The sequence below is a fragment of the Monodelphis domestica genome, chromosome 3 (assembly GCF_027887165.1).
Source record: "Monodelphis domestica isolate mMonDom1 chromosome 3, mMonDom1.pri, whole genome shotgun sequence".
Lineage (NCBI taxonomy): Eukaryota > Metazoa > Chordata > Mammalia > Didelphimorphia > Didelphidae > Monodelphis > Monodelphis domestica.
In genome coordinates this window covers 435,377,008-435,402,570 of record NC_077229.1, presented here as the reverse complement: position 1 = coordinate 435,402,570, position 25,563 = coordinate 435,377,008, and the positions used below count along the sequence as shown (strand labels likewise).

The 25,563-nt window shown below is 37.6% G+C and overlaps 1 protein-coding gene and 1 long non-coding RNA gene across 13 annotated transcripts in view; one reads left to right on the top strand and one right to left on the bottom strand.

Moving 5' to 3' along the window:
* Positions 1 to 24,530, bottom strand: part of LOC130458493 (uncharacterized) — a 79,859-nt gene extending 55,329 nt beyond the window's left edge. For all 4 annotated transcript variants that reach the window (XR_008917849.1, XR_008917851.1, XR_008917852.1 and 1 more), the window contains exons 1-3: positions 24,394 to 24,530; positions 20,675 to 20,764; positions 18,899 to 18,965 (exon numbers count right to left, since the gene is read on the bottom strand). This is a non-coding gene — a long non-coding RNA (uncharacterized LOC130458493). The remainder of the gene's footprint in view (positions 1 to 18,898; positions 18,966 to 20,674; positions 20,765 to 24,393) is intronic.
* Positions 1 to 25,563, top strand: part of ALPK2 (alpha kinase 2) — a 189,052-nt gene that overhangs the window by 41,598 nt on the left and 121,891 nt on the right. For all 9 annotated transcript variants that reach the window (XM_056824488.1, XM_056824487.1, XM_056824484.1 and 6 more), the window contains one exon: positions 22,983 to 24,699. In XM_056824488.1, the coding sequence (XP_056680466.1) occupies positions 22,983 to 24,699 (1,717 nt within the window). The remainder of the gene's footprint in view (positions 1 to 22,982; positions 24,700 to 25,563) is intronic.

Here is a 25,563-nt window from a genome sequence, read left to right as displayed (position 1 = left end):
TTTGAGAGATTGTAAATATTTTCTCAATAAAAATATTCCAATAAGTTCTGGAAGATTAGCTGTGAGAGATGTTATAAAAGATATTCCTGCCTTGAGGGAAAGATTGGACTAGACAATCTTTAATAACTCTTCACCTCTATGTTCTCAGATTTCATGATTCCCTCTAGGAATTGATGAATAATCTATTTTTAAACATGTCTGAACAAATTTGTAAGTGAAGGAAGGAAGGTATCTCTATAATTAGACTTTATTTTATATCATTAAGGCAGTGACAGCTAACTCCAACTTGAGGACAGGAGGATAAAAAGAAGATCTATTTTTCTTGAAGTCTCTTAATTATCAAATATATTGACAGTATACTCAGTCAGGAGAGTGCGAATTCTTGTACCAATGGATTTAAATTTACAGAGATTTAGTTTTTAAATGAGAAGATCTATGTTAATTATAGATAATGAAGAGGAACTGAGGAAATACTGTGGTGAGATGTTACAAAGTGGATTTTGTAAGTTTTGCTGATATCCTGGGGAAGGAAGCAAGGAAGGAAACTTACTTGTTGAACACTTAATATGTGCTAGGTTCAATTCATAAATAACTCTTGACTTTCACAAAACCTTGAGAGATATGTGTCATGGTAGCCTAATTTTACAATTAAGGAAACTGAGGCAGACCAAGGATAAGTGATTTTCTCAGGATCACATAGTCAATAAATGTCTGAGGCTGGATTTGAACTCAGCTCTCATGACTCCAAACTCAGTACTGTATCTACTGTTCAACCTAGCTGCCTCTATTATCAAATTATTCTCTATTTTTAATGGTGTTATGTAGGGATTGGGTGAGAACAGAGGCCATTTCCCATTGTACTGATTGCTGAGATGGTTTTCACTCTTTAAGATTGTGGAAGAGAGAAATGCTAAAATTAATGCAAGGAGTGGATTTTGCAAGATTATCTCATGAAAAAAATGATAGAACTCTGGCTGCCAATGGGGGATGGGAATGGAACATTCCAGCTAAGAAAAGGAGTAGAGCAGTTAGAGGCTTCTGGCTTTTCTCTCTTTGACTTGAAGAGGGAAGGAGCAAAATCCTCATTGAGCCTACTTAGCTACAAATCTACAAATCCCTTGTTGAGTAGAAAAAAGATCCAGACTAACCATCTGTTTTACAGTGGTGGGATAGAGACTTTTTTCCCTTTGGGGAAGGAAATAGACTATCCTTCATTCAAAGCTATATCTCTGTGACAAGAAATACCATCATCTTGAACCTATAAAGATATTAAGATCATCTGGGACTTAGTCCCCAAACTTGTGCCTCAAACCCCTGAAGGCATCTTTAGGAGGGAGTTAGTTCAGGGACTTCCTGTTTCCTCTTTCCTAATTTATATCCAACCCCTTTATCTAATAAATAGATATTTTTACTTTACTGAGAATTCAGACATTTTAAATGTACTAGAGGGGGATCACAAATACAATCAACTAAAGAAAGAGATTGAAGGGGATTTTCTCTTATCCTTCAGCTCTGGTCAGATCTAACACCATCACACAGACAGTTTTGCCTGGGGGGAGGGAGAATTGGTGTTCCTCTTTATTTGTTCCCTCTCCCTAGCTTACCTGTCAAAACTTTGGTTCCTTGATTCCCTGCTAGTACAAGATGTAGCATTAAGATCAATACTAAGCAGTATATAGAATTAAATGTATCCCAGTGTATGAAATATAAAGAGCTTTGGTTTAAAAAACAAATCTGAATTTGTGGTAGGTTTTCCAAATGAGCATTACCCCACTTTGCTGCCTCCCTCCCTTTCCATTACAGTGGCTGTATTTGATAAAATAGTCATCCATCCACATTGATTTTCTTTTTCCAGAGTCTGACAATCCTCTTTCCCTTCTGGTAAGATGCCATAAGGGAATGGTGAGAGTGTGATATAACCAACTGATGAAAGATTCTCATATGAATAAAAAAAATGTAATCCTGGGATTCTAACTGATAGGGAACAGAAAGCATCCAGATTTCAAATCTAACCTAAGTTAGAAAATGAAGCTTTTTCTGTGTCTCCGTCTCTGTTTCTGTCTCTCTCTTTGTTTCTCTGTCTCTGTCTCTATCGCTCTTTCTGTCTCTGTGTCTGTCTTTGTTTCTGTCTCTATCTCTGTCTCTGTCTCTCTGTCTCTGTTTCTGTCTGTCTCTGTCTCTGTCTGTCTGTCTGTCTCTCTCTCCCCCACCCCCTTTCCTCTGCAAATACTAAATTAAATTAGAAGAAAGTAAGGAATGTGAAATATTTAATTAGCTCAGTGATAGAAACAATATGACTTCCCAACCTCAAGGCAAAAATACGCAGGGTTTAACCAGAATGTTCAGGTGCTGTGCTCCCTTCCTGCTGATTTAGTCTTAGCTTTGAAGAACCTGACTTCCAGTGATATAACGCAACCCTCACTCCCCATGTAAACTGGCAGTGTATTGCTTCTCCTTCTCTGGCCTTACTTTGCAATTACAGTTCTCTCTGAGGTGTTGTACTTGGCTCTCCAAGCAGATCATTAAGTTTCTGAGGGCAGAGACCAGGATTTGTTATGTAATGATCCACATAGTAAATGATCCACAAATACTAGTTGGAATTATTGGCTATGAAAAAGTTGGGGGGAAAGTCCAGCTCTTTACATGTTGATCCCCAGAGCTTATGAGATATGTACAGTAGAGTACTCAGTCTTGAGTTCTTAATGACTCCTTAGGGGTCCATATGCCTTCCATGTCAGGCACCTCCCTTACCTCATAATCCAGTTGAGCAATCCTGAATCCCTGACTGGAAATGGGAGTAAGAAATTGGGGTGGGGGGCAGATGGGAGTAGAGGTGGAGAAGGAAAATGAAAAAGGTTGTGCTCATTTAACACGATGAGCCACTGTTGAAGAAGTCAGCTGTCAGGCAGCAAGCCACTGCAGGTCTATAGAGGAAATAACAGAGATGATTCTCTTGCCTTAAGGTAGATTCTGTTTTCTACTTTTTGTTGTTGTTCAGTTATTTTTAGACTGAGAAAAGTCTTGTCTGACTATTATCCTATTTGGCATTCTCTTGGCAAAGATACTGGAGTGACTTGCCATTTCCTTCCCCCGCTCATTTTATAGATAAAGAAATTGAGGCAAATGGGGTTAAGTGACTTCCCCAGGGTCACATGACTAGTAAGTGCCTGCAGCCACATTTGAACTCAGGAAAATGAGTCTTTCTGACTCCAGACCCAGCACTCTATTCACTGTGCCATCTAACTGCTCATTTTAAAAAATTGACTTCATACTTGCCACCATCTTTTTGATTCCTAAGAGAGCAAACATTTGCTTAATTAAGGCAAGTTCTAGATACTTTTGGCATCTTGTGAAAACTACTTCATATCAACTAAATGTTCTCAGAAAGTGGTGATCATCAAAGTTAATATCTTTGTCTTTTTCCATTTTCCATTTTTAGACAGTGATCCGTGTGCTTGAATAGGTCATTTATTCATGCAATAAATGTTTACTAAACACTTTCTTTGTGCAAAAGATACAAAAACTAAACCAACACTCCCTGTCCTCATGGAATTTATATTCTACCAGGGGCATATATATAAAATGTATACAGTAAGTACAAGATGAAGTGAGGAGGAGAAGGGCACTAATTAGAGATAATAAGTATATGCCGTTTCTTGTCAATTTTATCATTTTAACTTGATATTAACTTTGACCTTTGTTCTAACTAGTCATGGTCTGACTACACACAGATAATCAGTTCTGCTATGATTCCCACATCAGTAACAAGTTACTTCCTGTCAGTTAAGATTAAGTTATTTTCAGGGTTGGTTAGGTGTTTTTGTTTTGTTTTGTTTTGTTTTGGTGATGTTCCAACTCTCTTCTTGAAAATGTGTGGCTCCCGAGTAGTCGGTAAGATTCAGAGTCTTTTTTGTTTCTTAAACTTGAATTCTATTTTTCCAAAATACTTTTGCCATTTTCCTCTGGGTCTATCTTCATATCAAAATAGCCAAGTACTAAAACATGTACTGATAAGGTTTATTTTCTTATCAAATATGTTGAAGATTCTTTTTTCCCTCTTTATCTTTTACAATAGGTGTCAGTGTATTAGCTGCAATGATTTCATTGCAAGATAAATAAGTGTTCTATGAAGTTGTATTTCTTATGGAGGGACATAAACAGGACCAACTCTACCAATACTTTTGCTTGTCTCTTGATGAAGAATTTGTAACACATCCTATCATCTACTTAAAATTTCATTTTTGCCTTCCAGTTTCATATATCACTAGGATTTCATATTGATAAGGTTTAATTCTTTAAATAATGTGTCCACTTATTGGTTAAAAGAAATATATCTTTCATTTTTAGTATCTACAGTTAATATTTATAGAGAAACTACAAACTCTGTAACTCTTGGCATCCTCAAAATATTTTTCTGCCACATAAAAACTCTAGAGAAGAGGAGAGAAAAATATTGTAGCTTCGTCTCACAAAATGTTGAAAAGCAGTGGAAATGAAAACAAGTCTGCAGAAGGCGTGTCAGGAGACCAACGTAAGCTAAAGCATTCTGGGAGCATACACAGATGAAACTGGTAGAAAATCAACAAAAAGATGAAAAATAAAGCAGATTTGAGACCATTACTATATACTCTATTTTCATTATCAATTGGAACTACCAGATTTGTGATCACCACCTCCTTCCCCATTGTGATACATGAGAAAGCAAAAATTATTTGTAAAGAAAGGAAAGAAAGAAAAGTAACTAAAACAGAATAAGAATAAATCTGTGCTGGAGGTGATACCATCTTGAAAGCATTGAGGGACTCTTTTATAAAGTATATGAGGAAGAGGAAGATAATAAAAGAATGCATATTAGTATAAATGGTACTAAAATGTTGTTATTGTTCAGTTGATTCAATTGTGTCTGACTCTGTGACCCCATTTGAGATTTCCTTAGCAAAATTCTTACCATCTGTATGGTCCTGGATGGGCCTGACTTTCCTTATCAAGGGTATTGAACTCAGTGGCCTCTCAGTTCTCCTTGCATTTCTAAATATATAATCCTATGAAAAACTATAAGACTATATGACTTTTTTTTTCATCTTTATGTGACACTGGTGGGATCAGGGAAAGGAAGGAAAGAGAAGATACTATAGAAAAACGCTTTGCCTTATTTAGTATTAAGAACCAAGTGCAGCCAAGAAACCACTTTACTTAATAAGCAAAGGCTAGCCTGGAGAACTACTAGGCTTACTCTGACTCTCAAAGAGCTAGCTGTATCTTTTTTTCTTAGATTCACTTATTTGTGAATAGTGATACATACTGTCATCACCTATTTCATCATCATCATCATCATCATCATCACCATCATCAATTTGAAGTTGAAAGGTCATAAAGAACAAAGAGGGCTATCCACCTCCACAGAAAGAACTATTGGAGTCAGAATGCAGATCAAAGCATACTATTTTTAACTTTAATTTGTGTTTTTATTTTAGTTTAAATGAGTATCATTTTATAAAGACCAATAGGGAAGTATGTTTTGCATGATGATACATATATAACACTGATCAAATTACTTACCAATGCTGTGAGGGGGAAGGAAAGGGAAGGAGGGAGATAATTTGGATCTTATAACTTCAGAAAACATGTTGAAAATTGTTATTACAAGTAATTAGGAAAATAAAATATCAAAAAAGGAAAAAAGGAAAAAAAATAAAAACTCATATAATTTAATTCTTTCATGTTTTGTACAGGAAACAAGTGCCCAAATAGGATAAGAGTCTCACCCAAGATCACCTGGGTAATAAAAGAAAGAGCCAGTGTTCAAATACAGGTCTCGAACTACAGTGTTCTTTCCACTGAATCATGCAAGTTATAATTATGGATTTATCTTATCAGATTCTCAGAGTTCTTGTCATTACCTTACCTGGGAAAACTCTTCCCCCTCCCTTGTCTGGGCCATGCTCTGCTTTAATTTGAGTCCCTTGCTAAGACAAGGCATAGGTATACACAGTGCTTTACTCATACCATTAGAAAAGAATATAAACAAATGCATCAAAACATTGGCATTGACATCTCATCTCAGCACACAATTTTTTTCTAGATGAGATAGCTCTTTTTCCTTCCCTTCTGATTTTGGGCAGTAAACCTAGGTGTAAGTGGGTGTAAATGAGTCATAAAATATTTCCAAGGAGCATACATAAAACATGTGGCACAGATAATATAGCTAGGAAATATAACATGATCAGAAAAAGAGGTAGGTCATCCATGAAATAGGAGTGAGTCATAATAGATAATTGGTCCAAGTATTGGTATATCTATGGAATATAAAAATACTCATAGGAAATTCTGGAAGGCAATTTGGAATCATGCCCAAACGGCTATAAAAGAATGCATACCTTTTAATCCAGCAATATCACCACTAGATCTGTATCCCAAAGAGATAAAAAAAAATGGGAAAGGACCTGTACTTTTAGCTGCTCTTTTTGTGGTGGCAAAGAATTGGAAACTAAAGGGATGTCCATCAATTGGTCAATGGCTGAACAAACTGTGGTATATGTTGGTGATGGAATATTATTGTGCCATAACTAATCATGAACAGGATGATTTCAGAAATATCTGGAAAGATTGAAATAAGAAGAACCAGGCATTCATTATACACACTAAATGCAATATTGTGGGACGATCAAATGTGATAGACTTTGCTACTAGCAGCAATGCAATGGTCCAGGACAATTCTGAGGGACTTATGAGAAAGAATGCTATTCACAGCTAGAGAAAGAACTATTGGAGTCAGAATGTAGATGAAAACATAAGATTTATCAGTTGCTTATTTCAGGATATGATTTAGGATTTTAGTTTTATAAGATTATTCACTTACAAAAATGAATAATATGAAAATATGTTTTGTGTGAGAATACGTGTATAACCTAGAAAAAAAAATTGACAGAAAAAATTGCTTATAGGAAGGACAATACTGGGTAGATCTGAAGATCTATGGGAAAACAGGAACAGGAATTATACTGGATGAACAAATGAGACTAGGTTGTTAGTTCCAGTGATGGATGGAATATCCACATCAATGAGAACATAGATCCATGGAAGTATTATTTATGAAGACAGAAATAACACATTTAAAATGGAAAGACTATGAGTGGTACTGTTGCTAGGGAGGATGAGGCTGGTGGATCACTTGAGTTCAACAGTTCTGAATTTCAGTAAACCCAAAGTTGTCTGGGTACTATACTAAGTCCATAACCAATAGGATGAGTTCCTGGGAGCAAGGGATCACCAGGCTGCCTAAGGAGAGACCAACTAGTCCAGGTAAAGATAAAAAATGGAGCAGGTTAAAGTATACATGCCAGTCAGTATTGGGAACAGGCTCATGAGTGACTGTTGTATTTCCAATCTTGGTAAAATAGTAAAAATCAGTATAAAAATTTTGGGACAATAATGGAACAATTGAGAGGCTCTGTGGTATGGTGGATAGGGCACTGTAACCAACAGGAAGATCTATGGTTCAAATCTTAACCCCAGATTCTAAGTGGCTCAATGACCCTTGGCAAGTAGTTTAGCCTTCCATAAAGTACTATATATTAGTTCTTCTATCAGTAATCTCCTTGCAGCTGAGTTTCCTCATCTGTGAAATGAGGGAGTTGGACTCCCTGGTACTTTCCTGCTCTGCCTCTATAATCCTGTGATCTAAAGACAGATGCAAATTAATATAGTGTCAACTGGACATTTAAAGGTTGCCTAATAAGCTTATGATGGGAGTAGGGTAGTATTCATGGAAGGACTTCCTGGAACAGGAATATTTGAAGTCAGAACTTCCCCAAGGTCATTTACCTACAAAGCCACACGAGAAAGCTCAAAGAACCAGAGTATCTACTCTTGCTATGCTTTAGCAACATACCCTAAGATACAACTATTGGGACTATGGGAATTCTTAAGAGTAATTTAATTTAAAACTCCCTACTTTGAGCGGTAAGTAGGTGGCTCAGTAGATGGAGAGCCAGTCCCAGAGTCAGGAGGTCCTGGGTTCAAATCTGACCTCAGATACTTCCTAGCTGTGTGACCCTGGGTAAGTCACTTAACCCTCATTGCCTAGCCCTTACCACTCTTTTGCTCTAGCACCAATACATAGTATTGATTCTAAGATGGAAAGTAAGAGTGTAAAAAAAAAAGGACAAACCAACTTTCTTCTTCGACTTACAAGGCATTTTAATTTCATCTATGAGGATCTCTTTGAATTTCAAGTCCTTTGAGCAGCTGGCAAGCAGATGACAGCCACCATGCTATCATCTTCACAGTTGTATAGTTGGCCACATGCCTAGGTTTCCTTCTCACAAGAGAAAAGGCTCTATCACTGAGAGATTGATGAACCCCATCTCTGTGATAAGCACCCCACACTTTCAAATCTAGCCTCTCTCTCTAGCCAGTTGGCACAACAGGGGTGGCATCATGGGGTGAGGTTGGGACTGCATGGGGTCAAGCTGCCGCAGGACAATGTCTGCCCAAGTCTAAGTCTAAGGGTTCATTCTGGAGGCAGCCCTGGAGACACTGCATCATCTCCTGCTCTCTAGCCTTTTAAGTACCTGGTATTTCTGGGTTTGCCTCCTGTGAATTATTTAGAGGTTCATAGCTTTTCTGGCTTGCTGTGAGGCCCCAGCTGCCAGTAGGTGAGGGGAATCCATCCCAAAGAGACCCAAAAAAGGGAAAAAATAAAGGTATAAATGAATGGAGCCAGGATGGCGATGTTGTGGAGTTGGATGTTGTAGTGAGTCCACAGGCCATAGGTGGGAAGCCTCCTTATAGTCACTGAAATAATTGTGTGTGTGTGATCAGAAATGCATGCTTTGCTTCTAGCAAAATGAATGGTAATTATGTTTTTGGCTTGAAAAGATTTGCCTTAAAGAGTGGTTTTTTTTTTCAGTAGTGAATTTCTTCAGTAAGGTGAGGGACAATTTTTAAAAAAATCTTTCTTTTTTAATTTAATTTTTTTTACATTTTTTAAAAAACTTACTTAGTCAATTTAGAACATTATTCCTTGATTACAAGAATCATATTCTTTCCCCCCTCCCCCTACCATTCCCGTAGTGGTTTCACATGCATCCTTGATCAGAACCTATTTCTATATTGTTGGTGTTTGCACTAGGATGTTCATTCAGAGTCTACATCCCCAGCCCTATCCCCTCGACCCATGTAATCAAGCAGTTGTTTTTCTTCAGTGTTTCTGCTCCTATATACGAGGTCTTCTAAGCATTCATCTCCCCCTTTTTTTCTATAGCTTTTCAGTTGTGTACACATAAGCACTTATTATACACCTACGAGAGGCACAGTACTGTAGGAGGCAAAGGACTGTAGACAGCCTTGTTTGCCCTGATGTACCCTTTCCACTGCCCAGTCATATTCAACTATATCTGCACCACAGAGAGGGAATTAAAGCTCTGCTTCAATTGAGTTTCCCCAGGAATCCCTGGTCCTGATTATTGATTGTAGCATGATTGATGTAGCCTGGGGGGAAGCAAGGAGTCATGGGTCAATATCCTCTGGGTCAATATTGTGTTGGTTGCCCTGGCTACATCGACCTTTCTCTGGTTCACTACACACCACTGCTTCTATTTCTCTTTATCTCTTTTTTTTCCATGTCATGCTTGTTACTGAAATATGGGTGAGGCAATGTGTTAGGGAGACTCCTTAAAGCAATACGAAGTGTTTTTTACACACACACACACACACACACACACACACGCAGACATATACGTGTAAGACATTTGTGTGTCTTTTTCTCTGGGGCTAGCTTTGTGAGTTTTGCAGAAGGTTTGTCAAGAAACAGTAAACTGCTTGCAGACTCTAGATGCTTCTTCTGTACAACTGGAGAGGGGAAGTGCATCCTTGCCCAGAAACTAGATAAGTAAACAAAGCACTTACCACATCTGCCAGCCCAGACTTTTCCTCTTTCTGTTAGTTTTTTTTACCCTCTAATATGTAAGCAATTATCAGTTGATCTCCAGCAGAGTGAGGGTCTGTGAGCAACATAAGAGAAATTAATTTAAGGTGGGGTGAAGAGCTCTGAAGATTTGCCCAGAAATAATAAAGATAAGACACTAAGTAATCAAGTGCTAAAGTGTACGGTTGAGTTAATTAGCACTAGAGGATGGGACTATGAGGGAGTGCCATAATGCACAGAGTTCTGGGCCTGAATTCAGAAAGACTCACCTTCCTGAGTTCAAATCTGGCCTCAATCACTTAGAACCTGTGTGACTCTGGGCAAGTCACTTAACCCTGTTTGCCTCAGTTTCCTCCTCTGGATAGTGAGTTGGAGAAGGAAATGGCAAACCATTCTAGTATCTCTGCCAAGAAAACTTCATGTGAGGTCATGAAGAGTTGAATACAACTGGACAACAACAATAAACTATAGGATGAGGAGGATGTATCAAATGAGGGATGGCCAAGTCAGTCCATCAACAAGCATTTATGAGTGCTAGAAACTGTGCTAAAAGCGGGCATACAAATACAAGCAAAGAGAAAGACAATTCCTGCTCTTCAGGAGCATGCAACATGTAAAAAACCCTGAAGGAGGGAGGAGGAGGAGGAGGGAAGTAACTAGCTTGGAAGCATGGTGGACAAATACAGAATTCACACTGGTGAGATGTGAAGAGATGGCTGACTAGGATGTTCTCCTTAAACAGAGGTTCTGATAGGAGCCATCCAATCAAAGAGAGGAGCCTTATTGATATTCTTCGTGGATGAAGAGGATTCTGAGGAATGAAGAAGGGCAGCTTGGGGAAGAAAGTCTGAGAAGGCTTCTCGAAGAAGGTGGAAAGTGAACTGGGCCTTAAAGGCTGTGTATGACTTGGATAGGCAGGCAGGAAGGAAGAAGGGTATTGCAAGAAGGAACACCATAAAGGACAGCCCAATGGAGTGGAAAGAGCTCCAGATGAGAAAGACCCAAATTTAAATCGTATCCCTGCCACTTAGTGACTATTTGACCCTGACTTAATTATGGATCCTTTCTGAATCTTAATTTCCTCATCTGCAAATGATAATAATAGTACCTCCGTCACAGGGTTGTTGTGAGGATCCAGTGAAACCATGTATATAAATGCTTTACAAATGTTAAAATGGTTTATAAATATCTGTTGGTATTATAAAGAGATAAGGCAGGAATAAACATGTCATATGCAAGAACAGTCTTAAAATCATAGGCTCCAGAGCTAAAAAGGATCTTTGAAATCATCCCATCCAATCTCTCCTTTTAACATTGAGTTTTACTGGTGCCTATTGTTTCTGCCTCAGTCCTTCCCTCAGATGCTGATCCTCCCTCTCCCCGCCCCTCTCCACAGAAAAGAACCCTTGACTAACAGTGAAAGTAAATACAACCTGATATAGTGACCTCCTCTGACAATGCACCGAACATTTTGTGCCTGTACTTATCTGCTTCTGTTCTAAGACGGACAGCCAGGGTATTTTACAGATGAGTAAACTGAGGTTCTCTCCAATAGGCTGACTCATTTTTCCCTCTGATCTTTCTTTTTTTTTTTTAATTCTAATTTCTCTTCCTCTCTTCACTCCTCTACCCATTAAAAGGCAAGGAATACAATACCTATTATACATATTAAATCATGCAAAACATAGTTCTGATCTTTCCCTGAACACTCCAATTACTCCTTATAGGTGTTGGCAAAATTAGCTAGAGAAATGAGACCTGAGCCCTTCAGTTCAGATGGGATAGGTTAGGCTGACCTGTAGACATTCGTCAGTGTCATCAAGAGGAACGTGGTTCTGGCTATCACTGGCACTCTGGAGGGTGCTGATGGATTCCTTTTGGTACCTCCACTAGCCTCTATCTCCTGCTCTATGTATACTGGTGGGGAAAAAGTATAAGCTTCATTTGTCCATATCCCATAATGGCTGAGAACTGGGATTGGGGCAGGAATTACTCTGACTCATTCCCTTTCCAACCCCATCCAAAGACCCATGGGATCTCTTGGTCCCTTATTACCCCCAAAGCTATGACTAGGAATGAGGGAGGGAGAAACTAATAGATAGTTGAATGCAGTAGCATATATCCTCCAATCTACTCCCTCTTGTCTCAGAGACTATGGGTCATACAAATGAAGATGAATCTGCATTTAAGAGACCATGTTCAGACCTTCAGACCGGGACAAAATATTTATCCACACAGGCAAAGTTTAAAAGATATTGAGACTTTGCTTTGGTACATGTGCTCAGCACTTCTGATCTCATCATCATGTGGTCTAGTTTCCACTCTAGGAACAAGATGCCCTTCCAGAATAAACTCATCATTTCTAAAGTCTCCTCCATGGCCATATAACTAATTCAAGCCTCTTGACTGACAGCACCACCCTCAGCCACCTTTTCCCTCTTATTGTTGGAATACCCAACTCCTCCCAAAGCCTTCTTAAAATAGAGAACAGAAACTAGACTCTCAGCTCACTTCACTTTGCATCAGCTCCCCTTCCTGGTTTCAACTCTGTGGAATAAGATGCCCCTATGCCAGGTAGCCTTTGGCATCCTGAATCTTCTCCTTCTGCTTTTTTGCCCTCTTTTGTTATGTTCTCTCCCTCCATTAGACTATCATCTCCTTTAGAGAAGGGACTGTTTTTTTTTTAATTAATAGTATCTCCAGTATTTAGCCCAGTGTCTCGAACATAGTAGGAGCTTAGTTCGTTAGGTTAGATTGCATAAATGCCTTTTCATCTATCTATCCATCCATAGTTCTTCCTTTCATTAGAACAGACCATAACTTCTCCATGAATTCTCAACGAGTACAAGTCTTGCCTATATTTTTTCCTAAATCTTCATAGAGGATGCACCAAAAAAAAAAAAAAAAGAGGCTTTCCTCCAATATTTACTACCTGTGGAGCCTTAGGAAAATCATTTAATATTCTTAGGTCTTAATTTTTCCATATATAATAAGAACTGGTTAGATGAGATGATCTCTAAGATCTCATCCAGTCCTACATCTTTGGTCCTTTTTGTACTCTGAGAGCACCAGAATGGCTTTCAGTGTGTGTGTTTGTGTGTGTATGTGTGACCCTAGAAATTAGAATATTCTGAGATAAAAAAAGGACACTCACAAAAAATAATATTTATGAGTCCTTCCCTCTTTTACCCTAGATAGCAATCTTCCCAGATTCAGTTCTCATCATGCCTATAATTCCTAAATACTCATTACTTCTTCATCGCAGTCAATGGTTCTGGCTTTTGCCTTTTTTTCCTAGTTGAAAGTAGCTCACAGGTATTATTTTGGAGTAGGGTGGTCACAGAGGGTGACATCTAATAACAATAGTAAATTGATACTCACAAAGTACTTTGTGCTCACAACTCTCTAAGGAAACATTAGATATACACATTTTGTATATGAGGGAATAGAAACTCATAAAAATCAAGTGACTTGTCCATGGTCTCACAGCTAGTAAATGGCAAAACCATAACAGCTCAAACTTAGGTCTTCTGACTCTAAGTCTGCGGCTGGGAATGGCTGAACAAATTGTGGTATGATCCTGTTAAGATACTATTGTCCTATAAGAAATGATGAGCAGGATGATTTCAGAAAAATTTAAAAAATAATTACATAAACGGTGCAAAGTGAAGTAAGCAGAACCAGAAAAACATTGTATACAGTGACAGCAATGTTTTTTTTTTTAACCCTTACCTTCCATCTTAGAATCAATATTGTGTTCCAAGGCAGAAGAGTGGTAAGGGCTAGGCAATGGGGGTCAAGTGACTTGCCCAGGGTCACACAGCTGGGAAGTGTCTGAGGCCAGATTTGAACCTAGGACCTCCTGTCTCTAGGTCTGGCTTTCAATCCACTGAGCTACTCAGTTGCCCTCCAACTGCAATGATTTTTTGATGAATGATGATGAATGACCTAATTATTCCTGGCAATGTGGTGTTCCAAGACAATCCCAGAGACTCATGATAAAAAATGCCCCCTGTCCTCCCCCCATGAAAGAACTGGTGGATTCTGAATACAGATGGAAACATACTAGATTTCACTTTCTTCTTCATTTTCTTTCTTTTATTTGAGATCTCTTCCACAAAATGGCTAATATGGAAAATATTTTAGATGATTGCACATATAAATCTATATCAGATTGCTTACCATCTCAGGAGAGGAGGGAGGATGTAAAGGAAGGAAAGAATTTGGTCAAAAAAATTTAATGAATGTTAAAAAATTGTTTCTATATGTAATTGTGAGGAAATAAAATATTACTTAAAAAAGAAGTAGTGGGTCTCCCCATTTATTGGAGGTCTTTAAGAAAAAGTTATATGTTCCAGAACAACATAGATGGCTGGGACACTTCACTGGACACCTACCAAATTGACATTAAACCATTAACTATTTCTCTTTGAATCTAGCCATTCAACTAGTTCTATCCATCTAATTTCATTATTGCTTATTCTACATATCAACAGATTCCTTGGCACTGTCAGATGATTCAGAGTCAGAAAGATGTGATATCACTGGAAATGATATTAAGGAAGATACATTATCACCTACTCTACTATGGTACCCTAAGGACAATTATATCTTTCTACTTGACTTAGGGTCAAGACCTCCTAAATGTACTGCCTCCCATGCTAGAACATAAGTTCCTTGAAAGCAATGAGATTATTTTGGTGTAGTAAATTTTCTCCCATGTCCCTACCCATAAGCAATTACTATTTCTCCAATTATTGAGATCTGATTTTATTTGTATGAAGTCCTTTGTAATTATGATCATATAGTTCCTGGGTTTGTCTTGGCAGGTAGACAGTTAAGTATTTGATATGGTCTACAGTTATTTTAAGTGGAATTTCTCTTTCTATCCCTTCTTGCTAGACTTTGTTGGTGACATGTAGAAATGCAATAATTTATGTAGGTTTATTTTACATCCTGCAACTTTGCTGAAGTTTCTAATTATTTCAACTAGTGTTTTAATTAATTCTCTATGCTTCTCGAAGTATACTGCCATATTATCTGCAAAGAGTGATAGTTTTGTTTCCTCATTGTCTATTCCAATCCCTTTAATGTCTTTTTCTTCTCTTATTGCTATAGCTAACATGTCTAGTCCAAGATTGAATAAGAGTGCACCCTTACTTCACTCCTGATCTTACTGGGAAGGCTTCTAGTTTATCTCCATTACAGACAATGATTGGAGATGGTTTTAGATAGATACTTATCATTTTAAAGAAAGCTCCAGTTATTCCTATAATGCTTTTAAAAGGAATGACATTTTGTCAAAAGCATTTTCTGCATCTACTGAGATAATATGATTTTTGTTACTATAGTTATTGATATAGTCATTTATGCTAATAGTTTTTATGATATTGAACCAGCTGTGCATTTCTGGCATGAATTCCACCTGGTCATAGTGTATAATCTTGCTGTAATCTCCTTCCTACTGTTTTATTTTAAAATTTGCATCAGTATTCATTAGGGAAATTGGTCTATAGTTTTTCTCTTTTTTGTTTTTTCTGGTTTGGGTTTCAGCACTATATTTGTGTAGTAAAAAGAATTTGTTATGACTTCCTCTTTGCCTGTTTTTTTTTCAAATAGTTTATATAGTATTGTAATTAATTATACCTTAAATGTTTGGTAGAATTCACTTATGAATCCATCTGGTTTGTGTGATTATTTTTCTTAAGGAGCTCATTTTTGACTTTGTTCAATTTCTTTTTCAAAGATAGGGTTAAGTATTTTATTTCCTCTTCTGTTAATCTGGACAACAGAGATTTTTAAATATTCATCTATTTAATTTTGATTATCAGATTTATTGGCATATAATTAGGCAAATAACTTTTAATAATTACTTTAATTTCCTCTGCATTGGTTGTGAATTTCCCCTTTTCATTTTTGATACTGGTAATTTTGCCTTCCTTTTTATTAAAAAATTCACCAATGTTATATGTACTTTTTATTATTTCATCATAAAGCCAGCTCCTAATTTGATTTATTAGTTCAAATGGTATTTACTTTAAATTGTATTAATCTCCCCTTTTATTTTCAGGATTTCCAATTTGACATTTTATTGGGAATTTTTAATTTAATGTTTTTCTAGTTTTTTATTTATATGCCCAATTTTTAAACCTGTTTTTCTCTATTTTACTGATGAATTATATATTTAGAAATATACATTTTACCCTAAGTATTGCTTTGACTGCATCCCACAAATTCAACATGTTGTCTCTAATGAAATTATTATTTCTATGATTTGTTTTGTGACCCATTCATTCTTTAGGATAAGATTATTTCGTTTCTAATTAATTTTAATCTCTTTCAATATAATTTTTATTACATTATGATGTGAAAAAGGATACTTATAATATTTCTGCTTTTCTGCATATGGTTGTGAGGTTTTTATGCCCTGATACATAGTTTTTGTATAGGTGCAATGACCACTGAGTAAAAGGACAGAGCCATAACAAAGGTGACCCGAAAAAGAGTTAGTCCAACTTCCATCACCAAAACCCTATTAGAATGGCACCCCAAAACAGTCCATGCTGCCCAGCTCTTCCAAGTCTGAGTCCTTCCCCAGCCCCTGCCTCTTTCTGAGCTCCTGTCCCATCCAGTTCCTAGGGTCTCTGTACTCTCAGAGTCTTATCAAAGTGTAATTGATGCATTACTCCCACACTTGCTGCTAGTGAGTGTGATCTTTCCTAGGGAATTTCCCCCAAACCTTGTATGTGTACCCTTAGCAAATGGGCAAACTTTTATGGTCCCTGTCCTTTAGACAAGAACCAAGGGCACCAAGACTGAGATTATTTGTTCATAGTTACAACTCTCAGGGGGTAAGCAAGGTTCCATGAACCTGGGAGAGAAGTTGAGGAAGGACAAGGAAGCCCATGTTCTACCTTCCTTTGTGGTTGGGTTGTAATAGGACAGTTGTTTATATATTGTCTCTCCCTAGCAGAGTGTGAGCTCCTTGTAGGAATGCCTTTTGTCTTTCTCTGTATCTCTAGTTTAACACATTTTGGGGCACATAGTAGGTACTTAGTAAATACTAGTTGGTTGATTTCAGACAACTCTTTCCTCCTAACTGAAATAATTTCCCATTGTGCCTTCAGAATCTTATTCTTGACAATTTTCCATCTCCTCTGAGCTTGCTTTTCCTATAGAATTTAGGTCCAGGAGATTTTACCTATCCTTCCTCTGAACCCTTGGAAATCTCCTTGCTCCAGATCTCAGCCTCATGCCTAGACTATGCCCCGCTTTTCTCTCCTATTATCAGAAGTTCTAGAAGGAAATGATCACTTCTTCACAAAGTTCTCATCATTCTCCCCCCTCCATAGTAATCATTTCCTTCTCATTAGTGGGAATTAGACCAAGAATATAATTCCCATGCATAGGTTCTTAAAGGAATCTTTTAAAAAGGCAGAATTTTTAGGGGGAACTGGGCAACTCAGAGGATTGAGAGTCAGGCCTAGGGATGAGAGGTCCAGGGTTTAAGTCTGGTCTCAGACACTTCTTAGTTGTGTCACCCTGGGCAAGTCATTTAATCCCAATTACTTATCCCTTAGCACTCTTCTGCCTTGAACTGATACTTAGTATTGGTTCTAAGAGAGAAGATAAAGGCTTAAAAAATAAAAGGAAAGGTAGAATTCTTGAAGAATGAAATTAGTTCCCACTTGTTGGTGAGTCAGATTAATCAATTTCCTCTTCTAGTTCCTTTAAGTTTTGAAGAATAAAATGGTTGTTAAAGCCACCTCAAAAAATTATTTGCTGTCAGTTTTTGGCAGAGGGGAACCCTAAAATTATGTAGATAGTTGAAAAAAATGAAGTTGAGAAAGGTGATTTCAATTAAGGGGTGGGAGGCAAAATTGACTTAGACCTTTGATAAGGAAAAAATAATTGTTAACTTTTTGTGCAGATCATATTTTTCTCCAACATTATTATATCATCATTTTTTAAAAACAATTGAACTAATCACTCAACCTCAGTGGGATTCAGTTTCCTCATCTGTTGCTGAAGATGAAATGATTCTTAAGGTCTCTTCTAGCTCAGAATTCCATGAATTTATGAACCCACACTCTGACTGGAATTAAAAGTCTTGATGTTAAACTCTTTGGCATTAGTTCAATTTGAGAGTGCATTTTTAGTTGGTGAGCTATCTTTGGGCACCTAGATAGCACAACGAATGCCTGAAGTCAAGAAGATCTGAGTTCAAATTCAGTATTAGATATTTATTAGCAGTGTGATCCTGGTTAAGTCATTTGATTAATTTGCCTCAGTTTCCTTATTTGTAAAATGGGGACAATATTAACATCTACCTCCCAGGGTTGTTATGAGGATCAACTAAGATAATAATTGCCATGTGTTTAGCATAGTATCTGGCACATAGCAAGTGCTACATAAATATTAGTTATTATAATTACTATTATTATTATTAGTCACCCTGAAGCATTTATTTTTAGTAATGCTAGGGTATTGTGTATTTCAAAATCCTCATCTGGTTTCTGTCACTGTCAAGCTTACAAGCATATTTAATAAAAGAAATGTAGAAGATCCCATTTTCTATTTATATTCCTAGCATTTAATAAGCTCTTAATAAATTCCTTTTCATTTATTTCTTCATTTGTAATTCATTCATTCTCCATGGCTTTTAAAGAGGTTGCCTGAAGTTTCTCCTTTAGTTTACTCTGAGAACTCCTGGTTTTTAAATAGCAAAGTTATTAAAAATGGAATTTAAAATGTGTAACACCATCCATCATCCCCTCTTAGCCTTCCCAAATATTTCAAAATATTGGTTAAAAATTATGAGGATGTCAAAAACCAGAAAGCAGGAAAAAGAGCAAAGAAAACTTTCTGCATACACCTACCCATGCCCAACCATGGGGAACTGAACAGATAATTCTAATTTGCTTTCAAGTAACTGTAGCCCAGGCAACATGGGAACATATTTATACTGACCCTGTTGGTGGTTCCATCTCCTTCAAGTGCTAATCATCCCAACACTTCACCACTGTGCTTCAGGGTCCTGTAGGAAGAAATGTATTAAGGAGATGGATGCAATTATATTTGGACTGGAAAGGAAACCGAGATGTGCATTGCAATACTGTCCATGTGAAAGCCAAAAGTTGGGGAGATGGTTTATAAATGAGTGTGTGCTTCAGAGAGCATCTAGGAATGAGAATGAAAAGGGGGAAGAAAGTGGTGATGCAGCAATTATAATAGCAATTTTATATGGCACTTGAAGGTTTTTCAAAGATCTCAATTTATCCTCAAAACCTATTATTATCCCTATTTCACAGATGACGATACTGAGGCAGACAGTTTTAGGTCACACAGTGACCTAGTAAGTGTCTAAGACTAGATTTTTAAACTTAGGTCTTCCTCTCGTGGGATGCATCACTCTAACCACTGCGCCATATTGCCTTAGAACAATAAGCATCCAAGAAAAGGGATCAGGAGGTGGTGGTGGCATTGGGTTCATTTATACTTGTGGGTATAAAAAGGCCCTCTTCTGGAGAGGATATCCATTATATTTTGTATATATACTATATGATGTAGTTCAATAGTCAACAAATATTCATTGATTATTTAATATACTAGATAGGCATTATAGAGTAAAATTACAATCATCATTATCATGATTATTACTTTTTTGGGATCAGGCTCATGATCTTTATTGGTGGAGCAGACTATCAAAAATATCTCAGGGGCACTGAGATTAGGTAATTTCTTTATGATTATTAGCAAAGCCATTAATATTAACAACAATTATAAGGCAGCTTGGTGGTACAATATGTCTAGAAGACTGGACCTGGAGTTAAGGAAGATCTAAATTCAAATCCTACTTCAGACACTTAGATGTAATATTCTAGCTAAGTCACTTAAGCAGTGTCTGTCTCAGTTTCCTCATCTGTGAAATGGGGATAATTTAGTACCTACCTTCCAAAGTTGTGAGTTACAAGGGAGATATAAATACTTTGCAAACTGTAAAGGACTTAAATAAATACTGTAGTATTGTTATTTTCCCCAATAATAGATCCTTCAGCCATGTTGCAAGGAGGTAGTGATTTCTCTTTTCTTTTTCTGTAGGTTTATCCCATTTCTTATTACTCCCTTTTCACCTTGGGCATCTGGCTTAGTTGCATTTTTCAAAGTCCTCCTGTTTTATTCAGACCAGGTCACTAAAGTGCCTCTGTGTGTCAGAAGGGCCCCCCTCTTCCCCCTCAGCTAGGAATGAGAAGACATTTGGCACAGGAGTTGCCTTAGTTTTGGAGTCAAAGTATCTGAATTCTAGTTCTGACACTAGTTGTTTAATCTTAGCCAAGTCACTTAGTGCTTTTATGCCTTAGTTTTCTTCATTAAAATGAGAAAATTGGGGGGCAGCTAGGATGGTTCAGTGGATTGAGAGCCAGGCCCAGAGATGGGAGGTCCTGAGTTCAAATCTGGCCTCAGACATTTTGTAACTGGGTAATCCTGGGCAAGCCACTCAACCCCCATTGCCTAGCCCTTACAGCTCTTCTGCCTTGGAATCAATGCAAAGTATTGATTCTAAGAAGGAAGGTCAGGGTTTAAAAAAAATGAGAAAATTGGACTGGATAAGCTTTTAGAACATGCTACTTTATTATTTCACAGTAGTAAAGGATTAGTCCTTCCTTAAGTGTGCCTGTTAACCTGAATTCCTTTTTTAAATGGTGGAATGTGTGTTGGAGATTTTTTGGAGGATATCAGCCTTACCCAATGACTCTTCTCTGTTCAAGCACTCCTCTTCCTCTAATGAATTGGAACCAGGAATTTGATATTTCACATCTGAAAGGCTATGGATTCCTGAAATGTGTTAAACAAGGATTAGTAATATTATGAGATCAAATGACATGTAGGTGAAAGGTTACCAAGTATCAAGTCCTATATTAATTCAAGACTTTAATACGATCCGATCATGTGATTATGAATAGATAACACTGGTCTCTCCTCTAACAGAATATATAACCAAATTCCAAACTGTGTGTAGAATCAAAATTGGAGAGTAGAGTCACATAAAGAATGGAACCAGGAGAATTTAACATATGAGCTCAATAGCCAATAATATAATGCTATATCAGTCAATCAAAAAGTATTTATTAAATGTCTCTGTTGGGAAGAGCACTGAACCTGGAGTCAAGAATGATAATAGTGATGATGATAATGATATCAGCTAGCATTTACAGTTGACAAAGTGCTTAATAAACATTCTGTCATTTGATCATCATCATAACTCTGAGAAAGAGATATCTATCTCTATTTTACAAAGAACAAAATTGAGCCTAAGAGAAGACTGGTGTAGGGTCACACAACTATTAAGTATTTAAATATGAATGTGAACTCGGGTATTCCTGATTTTGAGTCTAGAACTCAAATCCTCCCTACTTGTATGACTATGATTTAATTTACCCAAGTCTCATTTTCCTCATCTGTAAAATGAAGGGATAAGAACCACTGGCCTCTAAGTATAAGAAGAAATTTAATTAAATAGCTTTTAATCACTTATAAGGATTCCTCCATAATAGTTTGATGTGATTTAAATAATTTTATTATTTATTAATTTAATGTATAATATATTATTAATATTAATTAAATAAATCTAAAATAAGATATAATAGAAATAAGAATAGAATTAAAGGTCTCTGCAATGATGCAAGTGCCCCTTACTTTGTCACACTCTCTGGAGGTTGTGACATGGGGAAGCTAGGACCCTAGTTTTGCAGTGTCATAACCAGGCCACCAAAGAAGGAAAAAGGAGAAAAAGGACAGGGGGATGTTCTGGTCATAACTCTTATTACTGGAAGCTGTTCTGAAAGTCCATTTCATCAACCCTGTTTGGGATGCCTGTTCAGAATATACATTGCCTGATTGTTCACAGCCTCAGCTGAGTTATTGCCTATGCTTATAAAATCTATAGAATCTAGAAAATGGATGACTCAGACCACACAAACTGGGCATGTCTGCAGACTTTTGACTTGTATATTTTATGCCCACAAAATACAAGCTTTATCTTTGGCTTGGGATTTTGGTCCAATTCTTTTTATTTCTTTCTTAAGGACCAGTGATGAATCTATCATCTTGTGTCCCAAGCACTATGCCAGAATTTGGGATGCGGAAATAAAAGTTGAATAGTCCCTTCCCTCAAAAAGCTTGCATTCATTCAGCAAATAAAGCCCCTCATATACACCATCTCATTTGATGATCAGAACAGCCACAAGAGAGAATCGTGTTAATATTCTTATTATATTACAGATGATCAACATTAAGTTTGGAGAAATTAAATGATTTACCTTTGGTCACACAGTTGGAAGCATTGGAGCTGAGATTCAAACCCAAGTCTTCTTACTTAAATATTTAGTGTTTTTGTAATATATCACCTCTTCCTTCTAATAGCAAATACATGGGGTTGAGGGGAAAAAGAAACCTCTAAGATATCTTGAGTAATGTTCGCACATATTTGAACAATTTAATACCACACTAGATCAATTTAATTTTTTGCTCTATAGACTTCAAGCTTCATAAAATTTAGTGTTCTGTTAGGGAGAATGACATTCTCCACCAGAATCAGTAAAGGACCATGGTCGATAGCACTAGCTAGTCCAATAACGGAGAACAATGAGCTTAGCAAAACTCATTTTTCCATAATTTGGGATGTAGTAATCAGAGACACCCTGAGAGATATCCTGGCAAGAGCCACAGTTTTTGATGTGACTTTAAATACAGTTATTGCTCAGGTTGTTTTGGTCATTTAGAGCAGGATATGGTAGATATTTCAGTATAAGCTACAATTTCTTGCTCAGAAGCCAATGCTAGAATGGTACTTTTTCAAATTCCCAATACTCTAAAAATATCACAGCCTTTCTCCTAACAGAAGGAGATTGTGGAAAAAGAGACACTTTTTTCATCTAGATATACAGCCAACTTTCTCCACTTGGGGTATTGTTGTGGAAAGTTTTTTGAGACTCTACCGATAGATTATCCATCATGTGGTAAACAATGTTTTTTTTTTCCTTTTTCACCTCAGCTGCACCAAGAATGATGCTGCGGTTTATCAGATCTCTGCTCAAAACTGTTTTGGAATGATTTGCTGTTCAGCTTTTATTGAAGTTGAGTGTTTGTCAGAGAACCCACAACTCAACCCTAACTTGAAAGAAGATGCTGCTAGAGGCTGGAAGAATAAGACTGAGATGTGTGAGGTGGACAACTCACCTCAAATCGATGAGAAAGAACAACTTTTCCAGGAGGAAAGAAATGTCATTGAGGACTTTTCTACTCTATCTGGTTCTTCTTCCCCCAAATTTAGAGGCTCCTGCTTATCACAGTTGCAATCCAACAACCACAAGGAGTCACCTAGTCTTGAAAAAGACACAGGTGTCAAAAGCACTATTCAGACTCAAGAGGATTGCTCTAATCACAATTACACAGAGGAAAATGCATTTGATTTGCTTTCCCTTAAAGGCAGGGATGAGGTAGACACACTGGAAAAATGTGGCAATGGGCTGATACATTCCAAACCATCAAGGTTAATTGATGACCATATGGCCAGTTATGATGAAGTCTTACCACCTAGTCATCGAGACCCCAAAATACAGAAATATATTAGCTTCAGCATGGCTCTGCCAGAGGAAACCGCATCCATTTACCATGTGAACAGCTCCACAACCAAGCAGCATGTCTCCCCAGAGATTTCCAGTGAAGACTCTGACACAGATTTTGAACTCTGTCCAGAGATAAAGCTAACCTGTACTGAGGAGTTTTCAGATGATGACCTTGAGTATTTGGAATGTTCCGATGTTATGACAGATTACTCTAATGCAATCTGGCAAGAGGAGCTCAGAGGGAATGACCCTATCTTTTTATTAGAAAGAGATGACGAAGAGACAAAATTCAGGGAGGGCTGTCTGGGTGGGTGTGAGCATTTCCACAGTGAAATGGCTTGTCAGTGTCAGGTGTCAGATAACATTGTGCCTATGGATACCACCATTGGCTTCTGTGGTCATCACTCAAAACTCCAAGAAGTAGCTGGAAGGAGCAGTCTACCCACTTACAATCAGTCCATCTTGCAACCAGGAATGACTCTTACTTTGAGACACCCCCAAGATGAAACATCCCCAGTGAAAGACCAAGAGCGATATAAGCTCCCTGTCACTTCTACAGCCAATGACAGTGATCAACCAGGAATGAAAGGAGAAAATGCAGATAGTCACCAAGCAGAAGCGTATTTCTCCATTGACAATCTGATGGACATGGATAAGACACCTGGAGAGATGATGCCCCAGACTCGTGAGTTAGAAAAGCCAGTGACAAATCAGCCTGAGGAGAACCCAGCAGAGAAAAGTGCAGGGGGAGACCTGCTACGGAAGAAGGGCTCACAGAAATTAGTTAGGGCGAGGAGACCAGGGGCGAAAGGGAAACCCAGGAAGCTGAACACCAACCTGCAAGAAAAGGCAACAGATGGCTCGCTTAGCCTCCCAGGTCCTGGAGAAGTCAGCAATCTTGAACTTAGCCAAGGTAATAGAAGAGAGAGTTTTCACGAAGAGGCAGAAGCTATTCATCTTAATTCCCAGTTCCATGGAGGAGAATATGCCATTTTAACTCAAGCACAGCAAGAAACAGAAACCCTTCCAACACCAACAGAGTCACTTTCCATAGAAGGAGAGACAGACTTGAAAAGGAAAGGGAAGTGCATTGAAGGCCTACTGGAGACAGACCAGATGGCAAAACAACATGCCCATCCTCAGGTAATACTTCTTTTTAAAAAATAACATAACAGAAAGCATCCCTCCATGTCCTTATCCCCCACTTCAGGTTCACATGAGCTCCACCATAATGTAAATCAAAAGTAAGCCCTCAGATACCATTAAGGCAAGCAAGAGTGACAGCTGCTGCTGCTAGGAAGGAAATCTGGTTTTGAAAAAGGCCCAGATAAACGTTAAGCCATCCTAATTATAGAAAAAGACAGATAGTAGTAAGAGGGGCTAATGGGATTCTGGACAGCTGGATCGAGAAACCTGATCTTTCATCCACTGCATGTGTTTTAGCAGGCAGTGGCTCTATTCAGAAAGTTTCTCAAGCAAATGTTTTGAGTTGAGTCTTTGAAAAATTCCTCTCTATTTAGTCACATTTGATGGGAGCAATTTCTAAAAGGTGGGACCTGACTTTTTAGTCCATATTCCCAGGGGGAACAGTGCTTACTAGGTGTTTTGATTTATGTGATCCACTGTGTGATACTGGCCAAATCATCTGGTCCTCTTGCTGCATTTTACTTTTAACCATGTGTATTTTATCTGTGTCTGCATGAAAGTACTTTGTAAACTCTGGTGTGATATACTCCTGAAATATAAAATATGAGAGAAAGGAACAGAAAAAAATAGAAAGCATAAGACTATGAACTCCACTTTGCTTAGTTGGAGGAACCATTTTCTAAAGGAAGAATTAAAAAAAAATAATTCAAGTACAAAAATGCCTGCTTCTTGAGAAATAATTTTGTTAAATTTGGGTAAACTTCAAATTGGCTTTTGAGCCTACATGATAAAAGTAATAATATCATAAACTTATGCAATAGCTCAGAAAATTGCCTGTGATCCTTAAGAGTGACTTATCTG